Source organism: Denticeps clupeoides, chromosome 5 (genome assembly GCF_900700375.1).
Source record: "Denticeps clupeoides chromosome 5, fDenClu1.1, whole genome shotgun sequence".
Taxonomy (NCBI): Eukaryota; Metazoa; Chordata; class Actinopteri; order Clupeiformes; family Denticipitidae; genus Denticeps; species Denticeps clupeoides.
The window spans coordinates 2757357-2771219 of NC_041711.1; the positions used below are offsets into that span (position 1 = coordinate 2757357).

A 13863-nucleotide genomic window follows, 5' to 3' on the forward strand; every position below is an offset into this window, starting at 1 on the left:
CGGAATTGAAACCGCTCATCACGTATGTATGGAGTAGTAGTAGTAGTATGTATGTATTTATGGAGTAGTAGTATGTATGTATGTATTTATGGAGTAGTAGTATGTATGTATGTATGTATGGAGTAGTAGTATGTATGTATTTATGGAGTCTGTATGTAGTCTGTATTTATGGAGTAGTAGTATGTGTGTATGTATGGAGTAGTATTTATGTTTATGTAGTATAGTATGTATGTATTTATGGAGTAGTAGTATGTATGTATGTATTTATGGAGTAGTACTAGTAGTATGTCTGTATGGTGTTGTCGTCGTCTGTATGTTATTATGGAGTCGTCGTATGTATGTAATTCTGGCGTAGTCGTATGTCTGTATGTATGGATGTAGTCGTAGTTGTATGTATGTGTCTGTATGGAGTAGTCTGTATCTATGTATGTATGTATGTATGTATGGAGTCGTATCTATATGTATGTAGTAGTACGTGTATGGCTGAGTAGTTCTATATGTCTGGCGTCGTCGTAGTCTGGTATGTCTGTCTGTATTCTGGAGTAGTAGTAGTCTGTATGTCTTTCTGGAGTATCGTAGTATGTCTGTCTTTATGGCGTCGTCTGTCTGTCTGTCTTTCTGGCGTCGTCGTCGTCGTCTGTCTGTCTGGCGTCGTCTGTCTGTCTGTCTGTCTGTCTGGCGTCGTCTGTCTGTCTGTCTGTCTGTCTCTGCTGGCGTCGTCGTCGTCTGTCTGTCTTTCTTCGGCGTCGTCGTCCTGTCTGTCTTTTCTGGCCTCGTCGTCTTCGTCTGTCTGTCTGGTGTTGTCTGTCGTCTGTCTGTCTTTCTGGCGTCGTTCTCTTTGTATTCTGGTAGTTTAGCTTAGGTAGTATGGAGTCGTCGTAGTGGTGGTAGGTGGTATCGCCTAGTGGGTACACCACTCGCCTACTGAACCAGAAGACCCGGGTTCGAATCCCACTTACTACCATTGTGTCCCTGAGCAAGACACTTAACCCCGAGTTGCTCCAGGGAGACTGTCCCTGTAAATACTGATTGTAAGTCGCTCTGGATAAGGGCGTCCGATAAATGCTGTAAATGTAAAAATGTAAATGTAGTAGTAGTATGTATGTATGGTGTTGTAGTAGAATGTATGTATTTATGGAGTAGTAGTAGTATGTGTGTATGTATGGAGTAGTATGTATGTATTTATGGAGTAGTAGTATGTATGTATGTATGTATTTATGGAGTAGAAGTATGTATGTATGTATTTATGGAGTAGTAGTATGTATGTATTTATTGAGTAGTTGTATGTATGTATGGAGTAGTAGTAGCACTAGTAGTATTTATATATGGAGTAGTAGTAGCACTAGTAGTATGTATGTATGTATGTATGAAGTAGTAGCAGCAGCCTAGTGGGTAACACACTCACCTATGAACCTGAAGACCCAGGTTCAACTCCCACTTACTACCATCGTGTCCCTGAGCAAGACACTTAACCCTGAGTGTCTCCGGGGGGGGACTGTCCCTGTAACTACTGATTGTAAATCGCTCCGGATAATGGCATCTGGTAAATGCTGTAAATGTGAATGTATGCCATTGTTATATTTGTTAATACTGTGTATTTTCTTCTTTCATATGACGTGTGCCCTTAGATGTGTTATGGTGTCTGAATCCTAAAAACGAAGCTACAAATGCCTTTTTTTTTTTTTAAGGATCATGTATAAAAAAAGTTATGCTGCATTGACATTTGTTTAGTTTCCTTCTGCAATAAACAAAGTCTGAAACCTGAAAGTGTTGCCTCTTGTAACGTGGTGTAACATCCTTGCTTTTTGAATATTATTAGAATTCTATATATTGTAAATATGTGGTTCGCTGTGACATCCCAACCCTGAACATGCATAACAATAAAGTAGTGTTGACTCCCGAGCTGTTCTCCGGGTGTGTTGTGCTCTCTCCCCATGACAGCGGCCTTCATCGGAGGCTTCTGTGGACACCCTGTGCTCTGGGTCAGCGTGGACGTCTTCACACTTGTTCACCAAATGTTATTTGTTGGTTATTTATTAGTCTGCATACATGCAGCCATCCAAATGGGGTTTAAAGGTCCCATGTTATGATTTTTTTCCCTTTTATATTGGCCTTGTTGGTCCCCTAATTCTGCATCTGAAGCCTCTTGGTGCAGAATTACAGCCGATTTCCCAGGACACGCCGTTTCACCATCTGTGGCTTTAAATGCTAATGAGGAGGAGAGAGGCGGCCTGTAGAGGTTGAGCATCATCAACCCCATCCAGCAGCCACAATGTCGTGTCGGCATTTTCCAGAAAAGAAATGTAAATTATCCCACAGGTTCTTCACAGTGTCGCGTGACGGAACTAAAAAATACGTTTGTGCTCATTTTTACATTCAATCACCGAGCAACTGCAATGGTGTGAAATTCTCCGGGCAGACATTTCCTCTTATGACGTCATAAGGGGAGAAATGAACTGATTTACTTTAAACGTTTCGTGCGGCTCTCACAATATTACGCTTTAAAATATGTGGCAGTCATGGCTCTCTCAGGCAAAAAGGTTCCCGACCCCTGCGCGACATTTTCATGATGGGGGACCTTTCTAAACTTGGCTGCTCCCGCCTCTGCTCCAGCCTGTCTGGGCCTTCACAGGCGGAGCTCCGTTATCATGAGCCGCTCGCCACCGTGAGAACCTGTACAGGGAACCTGTAATGAGTTGCCCTCCTCCGTTTTTTTTATATGAAGAAGGACCGCGCGTCCACATTTCCTGCTTTTAGAAAAGGATGGTTCTGGGTACCGTTCGCCCTCCGTCTGTCTGTTTTTCAGCCGTTTTCCTTCCTTTCCTCTTCTTCCGGGTGCATATATTAAATCACCGGGTACAACGGCAGTAACTCTGCTAATAATTCAAAATGCTCAATAGACGCTTAAGTGAATAAACCATGAAGTCAGTAAGGACAAAAAAAAAAAAAAAAACGGAATCATATTGCATTTTGTCCACAGTAAAGTACATTTACATTTACATTTACAGCATTTATCAGACGCCCTTATCCAGGGCGACTTCCAATCAGTAGTTACAGGGACAGTCCCCCTGGAGCAACTTAGGGTTAAGTGTCTTGCTCAGGGACACAATGGTAGTAAGTAGGATTCGAACCCGGGTCTTCTGGTTCATAGGCGAGTGTGTTACATGGGCGAGTTACATGGGCGAGTTACATGGGCGAGTGTGTTACATAGGCGAGTGTGTTACATGGGTGGTAGTAGCCTAGTGGGTAAGACACTCGCCTATGAACCAGAAGACCCGGGTTCGAATCCCACTTACTGCCATTGTGTCCCTGAGCAAGACACTTAACCTTAAGTTGCTCCAGGGAGACTGTCCCTGTAACTACTGATTGTAAGTCGCTCTGGATAAGGGCGTCTGATAAATGCTGTATATATATGTAAATATGTTACCCACTAGGCTACTACCACCCTAAAGTCAGAATTCGTCACCTCATTTATGTCTATACTGTACGAGGGATTTCAGCGATTGTCACCCTCGGGACATCTGGTGTCCACCTTCCCCTCTGTGAAAAGCACAACCAATATTCCAAATGTGCCTGGAGGACAGAACAACGTCCACGGAATGTCACTTCGTCCTGAGGATGCACGAAGTCACACTGGGCCTACAGACTGGTGCCACGAATTTCTCTGAATTTTGTCCCTCATTCGTTGCACCGGGTGGTCAGAGACGACCCAGCTTGTGTCCAGGAGGGGACCGTCCCTGTCACGACTGATTTTAAGTTGCTCTGGATAAGGGTGTCTGGTAAATGCTGTAAATGTAAATGTCACCCATGAGACATCTGGTGTCCACCTTCCTCTGTGTGAAAAGCACAACCAAGATTCCAAATGTGCATGGAGGACAGAACAACGTCGTTTTAGAATGTATGTCCACGGAATGTCACTTTGTCATTGCACAGAATGCACACGGTCACACTGGGCCTACAGACCGGTGCCACGAATTTCTCTGGATTTTGTCCCCATGCGGTTCATTCGTGGCCTCGGGTGGTATTAGGAGATGACCCAGAGGAGGCAGCTTGTGTCCAGGGGGGGACTGTCCCTGTCACGACTGATTGTAAGTCGCTCTGGATAACGGCGTCTGGTAAATGCTGTAAAAGTAAATGCCACGAATTTCTCTGGATTTTGTCCCCATGCGGTTCATTCGTGGCACCGAGTGGTATTAGGAGAAGAGGCAGCTTGTGTCCAGGAGGGGACTGTCCCTGTCACGACTGATTGTAAGTCGCTCTGGATAAGGGCGTCTGGTAAATGCTGTAAAAGTAAATGCCACGAATTTCTCTGGATTTTGTCCCCATGCGGTTCATTCGTGGCCTCGGGTGGTATTAGGAGATGACCCAGAGGAGGCAGCTTGTGTCCAGGAGGGGACTGTCCCTGGTAAATGGACCCCGAAGTTCTTATCTGCCCCATAAGCAGCTTTGCCACCATCCACGCTGTGACCCGGGTCTCGGCCGTGGATTAGGCGCGGCGGATTACCGCGGCGGGGGCGTGTCTTAAAGCGACTCGGAGAACCGCGAAGTAACCGGGACTCCTCCCCCCTCCTCTGTCCGCTTTCAGGGGGTCCGGCGGGGTCCGGGTCCGGGTCCGTCCCGCGGAGAAATGGCCTCCGCGCAGGGCATTCTGAGCAGCGTCTTCTCCTGCTCGTCGCCCAAACGGCGCCTGCGCCAGACGCGCAGCCTGGACCCCGCCGTCATCCGGAACCTGGACGTCCCGGGGACACCTGGCCACGTCCGGCCGTCCCCGCCCTTCTCCAGCCCGGCCACGCCGCTGGACGAGAACCTCCACTTCGACTTCGACCTGCCCAGGAGCCCCAGCATCAGCACCCCGGCGGGGAGCGGCGGCACCATCTTCTCCCCGAGGCGCTGGCTGCAGAGGAAGCCGCAGGCGGCCGCCTGCCACGCGTACGTGGTGTGGAAGTCGGAGGTAAAGGCGCGCTTCGGTATCTTTAATAAAACTTCACCGTTTTAGTTTTAGTTTGTGATTCTTCACTCACCCGCGTGAATCGAATCCATCATATAACTCATGAGTCACAAATCTGAGGTCTCTATTGAACCGATTCATTTTAGTCACAACTACAACGTGTCTAAAATTGTGGACTGTGTCACATAAATACATTTTATAATCTTTAAAATATAAATATTTTACCATAAAAGTTGCATGAATCGAAATCTATCGCAGGCGGCTTGGCGCCGCTAAAAGCTGAAATGTACTTTGCTGCGGGCCATGTCTGCATATTGTTAACGTTCCTGCTGATATACTTGCATCCAAACTGCGCCTCACTGTGCCTCCGTACCACCAGGGGTCAGTGTCGAGGCCACAAACCAAATAAACAATGGAATAGTCATCTGTTATGATTACTGCAACGCAGCCCCTATGAAATTACACAGGTCATTTTGCATCCATAACTGAGTCGGAATCGCTCAGAGATCCGAGTTAAGGCCACTAACCCTGCATCGGGCGGTTCGGTTGGCCGGAAAACATAACTGAGTCGGAATCGCTCAGAGATCCGAGTTAAGGCCACTAACCCTGCATCGGGCGGTTCGGTTGGCCGGAAAACATAACCAAGTCGGAATCGCTCAGAGATCCGAGTTAAGGCCACTAACCCTGCATCGGGCGGTTCGGTTGGCCGGAAAACATAACCGAGTCGGAATCACTCAGAGATCCGAGTTAAGGCCACTAACCCTGCATCGGGCGGTTCGGTTGGCCGGAAAACATAACCGAGTCGGAATCGCTCAGAGATCCGAGTTAAGGCCACTAACCCTGCATCGGGCGGTTCGGTTGGCCGGAAAACATAACCGAGTCGGAATCACTCAGAGATCCGAGTTAAGGCCACTAACCCTGCATCGGGCAGTTCCTCTGGCCGGAAAACATAACCGAGTCGGAATCACTCAGAGATCCGAGTTAAGGCCACTAACCCTGCATCGGGCGGTTCCTCTGGCCGGAAAACATAACCGAGTCAGAATTGCTTGGAGATCCGGGTTGGCGCCACTAACCCAAGTCAGTGCATCAGGCGGCTCCTCTGGCCGAAAACGTCACAGAGTTTTAATTGTCACGTGAGAGATGGACAATTAAAAGAGATGAAAATGGACGCTGAGGAGGTGAAACGGAGGCCAGTTGAAAAACTGCACTTGTCCAGTCGGATTCTGTCTTGCTCTGGTCCTGCTCGGGTCGGGATCAGGCCAGGTCGGGTTCTAACCCTGACCCCCCGCTGTGTGTGTTGATTGGTCGCCACGGGGCTCCATGCTAATGAACTGGTGTAAAGCTAGCTTGACCCCTGCAGGCCAGGCTGAGGTGCACGTGGAAGTGAGGTGAAGGGCGGAGTCGGCGTTCCTCAGGTGTCTGCGCGTGGTCAGCACGCAAATTTCTGCAGCTCGGCCAATAACGAAGTCCTTGCGAAAACATACTGCGGGATTATTTTTAGCACCGGGGTTTTAATGGCCAAATATTTGGCGGGTGTCCACATGCTCTGGCTGAGAGGCTCGAACCCTCCTCTCCGGCTTTATCGCTTGGCATCGGCTTCGCTCATAAACTCTCCCTCGCTCTCTGTTTCGAAGGAGGTGGGAGGGCCGGACACGTGATGGCAGAGTGTGTTTATGCGTGTGATTAAAACAGGAAGATGATTCTCGCGCTTTTCTAGGCATTAATAAAGGCCACGCGTGCATTATTCCTCACGCAGCTCTGAGACGGTGCAGTTACTGTACGGGCGGCTGCCTGTCACCCGACGTGCCGCTGTGGCCGGCTACATCATTATCTCCGATGATGAACGGTTATGGAAGAGTTTTGCAAAAGCCAGAAAAGTAAAAAGTGAAGTGGTTGTCACTTGTGATACACAGCAGCACAGCACACGGTGCACACAGTGAAATGTGTCCTCGGCATTTAACCCATCGCCCTGAGTGAGCAGTGGGCAGCCATGACAGGCGCCCGGGGAGCAGTGTGTGGGGACGGTGCTTTGCTCAGTGACACTTCGGTGGCACCTCGGCGGATCGGGATTCGAACCGGCAACCTTCTGATTACGGGGCCACTTCCTTAACCGCTAGGCCACCACTGCAACAAACGAGGAGAAGGAGTGCTGTCCACCCTCTCGTGTACCTCAGACCTTTTCACATCATCTGGAAAGCAGCAGCAATAACAGTAAAAATAGATGCTCCAACACTGAAATTGTAAATTGCTGACATATGTAAAAATCGTGTTAAAATGAGGCGCTTCCGTAACAGTTGTGGCCACGCCCCCATTTTTACATTGCATTTACATTGATGGCATTTCAGGCCACCATCAGTGAAGTAATCAGTTCTGGTTCACTAGGACTCCAACCATGAATACAATCATTTTATTCACTTGGTTGTACTCTTTAACATGCACCCGCTTTAAAACCAAGAAACATTCGATACGGAACTTTAATGAATCAGCACGTCTGGAGAAGGAGGACACAAAGGCAGTGAAGTGGTCCCTGATCTGAGATCAGCTGCTCCGCTTGCTTCGTCGTGGCCTAAAAATGGCAGCTCTCAGCCTGGATTATGTTATCTTCATCCTAGAGCTGGTGTGCTTCTTCTTGCTAAAGTTAGCTTCGTCCAGCACCGGAGGGAACCGGCTTCGCTTGAGAAATGCGCTGCGGGTTGGGTTTAGTGTATTATTTGGTCCGTGCCAGTCGTGGACGACTGGAGTTCCTACCTCTCTTGCTGCGTGTCTCTGGTTTGGCGTTGTATTGATCTTTAGTGTTGAATACTTCTCTGTTATTTCTCTGATCCAGCATTATTAGAGGAATTCTCTTTAACATTCGATAATGTGTATTTGACCACACCCATGCCCCTCTGAAGTACCTCATTGGAAGGGGGGCGGAACCACTATCAAACGGCAAAATGTCAGTGTTACACGCAACAGTATTTTACATGAGTCCGTCATTGCTGAAAAATCTCTCTTTTTCATAGGAAACACCGTTTACATGTGGTCTAAAAGCCAAAACACGTAGAAAGAGCGTTGTTTCGACGTTTTTAAGAAAATCTGATCGCAGTCAGGTCGTGCGACTGCAAGAACGCGACGCCAAAAACGACTCGTTTCAGCCTGTTAACCGTTCCCGGCGCGGGAAAATATATAACAACATATATAAAACCCCCTGGTCTTCCGCGGGGAGCCAAATGAATGCAGCGTATTTATTGTTGTTTATCCAACACAGTCCACACAGACTGGTAGAACATCCACAGGAGCTTCCTGCAGCCTCCTCAGGAAGTACAGGCTGCTTTGTATTATATGTCCAGTCCTGATTACTTTTCACCCACAGCCCGAGGTACTTGTACGTGTTGACCACATTCGCCTCCTCTGATCTGAACTTGTGGTGGACCTGGTCTAGACGTCCCGAAATCTATAACCAGTTCCTTGGTCTTTGAGGTGGTGAGCTGTAGGTGGTCTGACTGGCACCAGACTCCTGTTCCCCTTCCTGGTCGTCCCTGATTCACCCCATGACGAACGTGTCACGATCAACTTCTGAATGTGACATGATTCAGAGTTGAAGCAGAGGTCTGAGGTGTACAGGTTGAAGAGGAGAGGGGACTGCACCACTGCTGCTGACCAGAGCGTCTGAGGGGGTTGAGGAAGAGTCTTCATCACTCTCCCTAGTCCCAAGACTGAGGTTGAAGTCTCGTTGCAGCAGATCTCTATAAGTTCAGCAGCGCAGGTCTGGGGCAAAACTTTCCTCAGTTGTCCCCTGACCAGGTCTGCTGTGACTCTAAGAGGGTGGTGAAAAGGAGAATGCCATGATGATTTTGGGTGGTGGCTGGGAGTAGGGTGTGCCATATGGGGTGTGGTAGGATCGGGGTGGTATGAGGGAGGAAGGAGATGGTAAACTTTGGTAAATGTGAAGTGGCGGTGAACTGGTCAAACCGGTTAGAAAAGCCAATTGTGGTTAATTTAGTAAAATGTTGTATTTTGAAAGCACTGGGCATTTCAAGTTGTTTCCATTTCCATTTACGGCATTTACCAGACGCCCTTATCCAGAGCAACTTACAATCAGTAGTTACAGGGACAGTCCCCCCTGGAGCAACTTAGGGTTAAGTGTCTTGTTCAGGGACACATTGGTAGTAAGTGGGATTTGAACCTGGGTCTTCTGGTTCATAGGCGAGTGTGTTACACACTAGGCTACTACCACCCTACATATTTGTTGTTAGTAATTTGTATGTGTCTTTTTATTGCTATCCAAGCAAGAGCCATTTATCAAATCGCAATATGACTTATTTTTCCCTCCCCAAATTGTCTTACTCTACTATAGAGCTGCCATTAGTCACTTTCCATAGCAGTTCTGTCCTGTCACTCAGGGTCGTGGCTGCTGGAACCATCCTGGGACCAGGGGACTTAGTCTGTCTCTTTATGGCCACCAGCGGACATGTTTAATACGAGGTAAAGGAAAGTATTCCAAGCTGCCGTACCGTCATCGCATTTTTGTTTTCGGACAAATTTTGTCAACCAGTGCAGATTAAAAATGTCGTCCCTGCTCCTTGTCCTCTTTATCTCGCTCGGTGGTGTCATTCCTCCGTCTTCCATCTACTCATTTGTGTGGAAGTAGCTGATAGTAGCTTTAGTAGGCAGAGCCGAGTAAACTCTGCTGGAGCACATTTCCACTGCTGCAGTGTGTGTGTGTGTGTGTGTGTATGTGTTGTCAGTGTCTGTTTCTCTTCAGGGAGAAGGTTTCAGCTCAGAGGAAACAGACCTGTACAGTCTGTGGAGCCGCTGGGAATGATGAGTGTGGGGATGAGAAAAACTGCGCTCCATTTTTAAGAGACTGTCCATTAACTTCCTGGAGTTCCTAGAGTTTCATTAATGTCACTTTGTGTCATGAAAATGTCACTTTGTGAGATGATTTAACATGAATACGAGTTCTCTGAGCATGTCTATGGTCTGTCTGCGCCAAACATTGTTCTTGGTGAACGGTGTTGATGATGTCATTTCCGTGAATGCCCACTCAAGTTCTATAGGCTGCTCTCCTCCTCGTCCCGCCTCTCTCCTCCTCATTAGCATTTAAAGCTACAGACACCAAAACCAAGGCTGAATTTCAGAAAGAGGCTTCAGATACAGTTTTTGGGGACAGTCATAACAGGGGACCTTTAACCCTTTTAACGCTGAGACCCAATGCATTACCTCGGGATATAGAGTAGGCATAAAACACTTTCTGATCTGATGCTTGTCTTTAACATTTTGAACCACAACAATTCTCACATACAACCGGGAGATTTAAATCCCTTGATGGTCATTTGTTATTTTTTCTGGATGTTATGTACATTTGTCTTTCATTGGCCAAAATACAGTGTTTTGATGAATGAATTACAAAATTTACAGACTGAAATGTGATATTTGCAACAAATAATTAGAATTCATAAATATCTATGCAATGGTTAATTTATAGATGGCTAAAGGGAAGTTCCTTCCTGAAGATTTCCTCAACTTGTTTGAATGGCAATTTGAGGGACATAGACTCTGAATGCAGAGCATGACATAGCAAAGCAATTTTTTTTATTTTCAGCTGTAGATACATTAAAAATATATAATCAGTCCCTCCAGGGTTCCAAGATTTTATTTTGTGATTTTTAAAATCAAATTGACTTTTTTGGCCTCACACAGGGCACCAAACAAGCTAGGACCGGAAACCCCGGAAGTGCGCAGCACACAGTGATCAGCGGATTACTGACAGATTGAAGGCTTGTACCGCACATTTACATTTACGACGTTTATCCAGAGTGACTTACAATCAGTAGTGACAGGGACAGTCCCGCCCTGGACACACTCAGGGGTAAGAATCTTACCACAATGGTAGTAAGTGGGGTTCGAACCTGGGTCTTTTGGTTCATAGGCGAGTGTGTTACCCACTAGGCTACTACCACCTGCAGAGTACTACATCTAACATTCACAGACACACACTTACACACACACTATTGCCTGCACTAAAAATAATAAGACAACAGTGAAATTTTGTGGATGGCCCGGCCATTTTAGGCTGAAAAGTGTAAAGCTGTTGCTTCTTGGCCCGGGGTTTTCCTCTTCTCGCTTAGTCCATGTCAGTTTGGAGAACAGAGAAATCAGTTGAAGCTAAAGCCCGGTCAAAAAGAGAGAAATTTCGCACAGACACATTGCCTGGTGCTCTAAATAAACACAAGGTATAGATTTCTGAACTCAAATTTGGATGATAAGTGCTTGGAATATAATTTTTTTTATGCATGTAGTTGAGAAAAATCTTTTGTTTAAAAAGTTTACACCCGAGTTGGCCAGTAAATTGTGCTGAAATGATGAGTTCTCTGTGTGGTTTAGATGTCGAACACTTTGCTGGGAACACTGGCCACTGGCCTGCAGTTTCTCCGTTCAGGACTGCAGATGTATAGGAACCCGTGGCTCTGGTTTGTCGGCACTGTTCCATAAGGCCCCAGTTAGGAATGTTCTCATTCCAGGCTGCCCTTATAAAGGCTGGAGTCTGCGGCGTGAAGCCCACTTACTGGAGGCCAGTGTCCGACATGCAAGTTTAAAGATTTCACGCTGCGTCGCACATTAAACACATTAAACTGTGAAATTAAGAAACTCTGCGCTAGCGTCGATCCATGGACACACAAGTTTGGAGTGAAAGCATCTGAGATAAAATAAAGTAAAGTGAGATGGTGGGCAACCGAGGATGACCACTGTGGAGGAGAAAGAGGGGTGGGGTGGAAGGGGTGGTGATGAGCCTTGATTTTGCTTTACTTGCAATGGCCTGTTCAAACCCAGACCATATCTGTCCATGCATGTGATTTTTGTACCATAAAGCATCTTCTTCATTTGTCATGTGCAGAAACCAAGAAATGACTCACAGCGTGGGATGATTTTTATTTTAAGGGCATTTGTAATGATGAAACAGAAATACTAACAGTGTTTACCACCTACAAGCAGCAGCTGCATTATAGTGTGATCTGACAGAACAGATATGAAAGTGAAGTGATTGTCATTGTGAAACACAGCACACGGTGACACGGTGAAATGTGTCCTCTGTATTTAACCATCACCCTTGGTGAGCAGTGGGCACCATGACAGGCACCCGGGGAGCAGTGTGTGGGGACTGTGACTTTGCTCAGTGGCACCTTGGTGTATCGGGATTCAACCTTCTGATTACGGGGTCGCTTCTTTAACCGCTGGGCATACACACACACACACACATACACACACACACACACACACACACACACACACACACACACACACACACACACACACACACACACAGGCTTAGAAAGGATGTGTTGAAAAACTTAAATTCTTACACATTAATGGGTGAGTTTTGAGACAGTGGTTCTTGTGTTCATTTTAAAAACTATGTTAACACTTTTGTCAAGAAAAGTAACACAAAGATGTGTAATCATGTATTATCTGTTCATCTTGGTGATGCTTATTGTGTCAAAGCACCAAAGAGCTAAACGTAAGTAAAATACACAATATATAAATTCAACACATTTAATACATGTTAGCAAAATTCATTTTTCAGAAAAAGGTTGAACCTAGGACAAGGACTAAACACCTTTCAGAAGGCAACAAGACATAGCCAGACATTCCACTTACATTTCAAACCTGACCGTTTTTGGTCATTTGTCCAGTGGCCAAACACCCTTGGTCAGTTTCAGCATCAGTTTGGTCTTATTAGCCGAATCATTTAAACAGCTGAACAACAAAAGGATGGCTAATAAACTGTAACAAAGATACTTTGATACAAAAGATATGAAAGTTTTTCGCACCAATTCTGTTGTTAGCTGTTAAACAAAAGCTAGCCGACATTATTGTATGAAATAAAATAGAAAACTAGTAAAACACATCGATCTACACATATCGCGTTTAACGCTTTGAACGTTTGCTCGTGTTGCGTGAGATGATTTTGTGGTGTGACCTGCTACACACAATGTTGCAACAGGGGCACAGAATTTTTCTTATTTGGCATCTGAAGTGTAGTAATGTTTCATTCCGACCCCCACAGCCAGCAGACGTGTAGGTAGTATGCGTATACGTATACGTGGATGTGTAGCGCCCGCAAATCTGTATTTTATCGGAGCGTCCGCTGTGTTTGAAAGCGACTCCTTGTGTTTCTCGTCTTAGACGTGTGTGTACTCTGGCATAATCGTTTCCGCGCTGGTTGAGGAAACTCCCCATTGCAGCCCTGGCTGTGACCCCAGAATCGTTCATCCAGATATGGGCCAGGTGCCTTCAGACCCTGGGGCTCCACAGTTGTGTAGTTTCATCATCGTAAGAGATTGAAAAGAACAGCTTCTGGATAAAGTACTGATGGTTCTGAAGCAATGACATGGAGGCGGTAGGTGCTTTCCAATCTCATCTCCTTAACATTGACATGCTCATGAGTGGAGTTCCCACGATCAGAGACTTTCATACCTTTAGCCATCATCATCGTCTTGAACCAAACACATCTTAATACGTTTTTACCAGAATAATGAGTTTTATCCTGTGAAAGAACCATCCGACATGTTGGGGTCTTTCTTTGAAGACATGTTGAGGGTCTCTGGAATGCAAGCTGAAGTAGGATTATGGTGTCTGGCATGGTGATGGTCTCATCTCTACCAGTTATTCAGCCCATGTTTCCTCTCCTCCCCGAACATAGAAATCTACCTGAAATGGGATCCGTCACAATGTTCTAAACTCTTTCTGGGTTATTTCAGTGGATGGTCCAACATCTCAGAATCCTTCAGATTTCTGATTTATGCTCAAATGGAAAGACCACCCTTGATGTTCCTAGAAACTCTGAAGAGCTCGGAGTAGCTTTAATTTAAGATAAACTTTGGTTTACAACTGTGTTTAAAAATAGAACAGCCTTCACATTCTCTCCTGAA

At 46.1% G+C, this 13863-nt stretch overlaps 1 protein-coding gene across 1 annotated transcript in view; it reads left to right on the forward strand.

Moving 5' to 3' along the window:
• The first annotated feature begins 4531 nt into the window (after positions 1-4531).
• LOC114789968 (rho GTPase-activating protein 6-like) overlaps positions 4532-13863 on the forward strand; it is a 69153-nt gene continuing 59821 nt past the window's right edge. Inside the window, exon 1 of the mRNA XM_028979477.1 lies at positions 4532-4951. Coding sequence (XP_028835310.1) covers positions 4628-4951 — 324 coding nt within the window. The 5' untranslated portion in view covers positions 4532-4627. The remainder of the gene's footprint in view (positions 4952-13863) is intronic.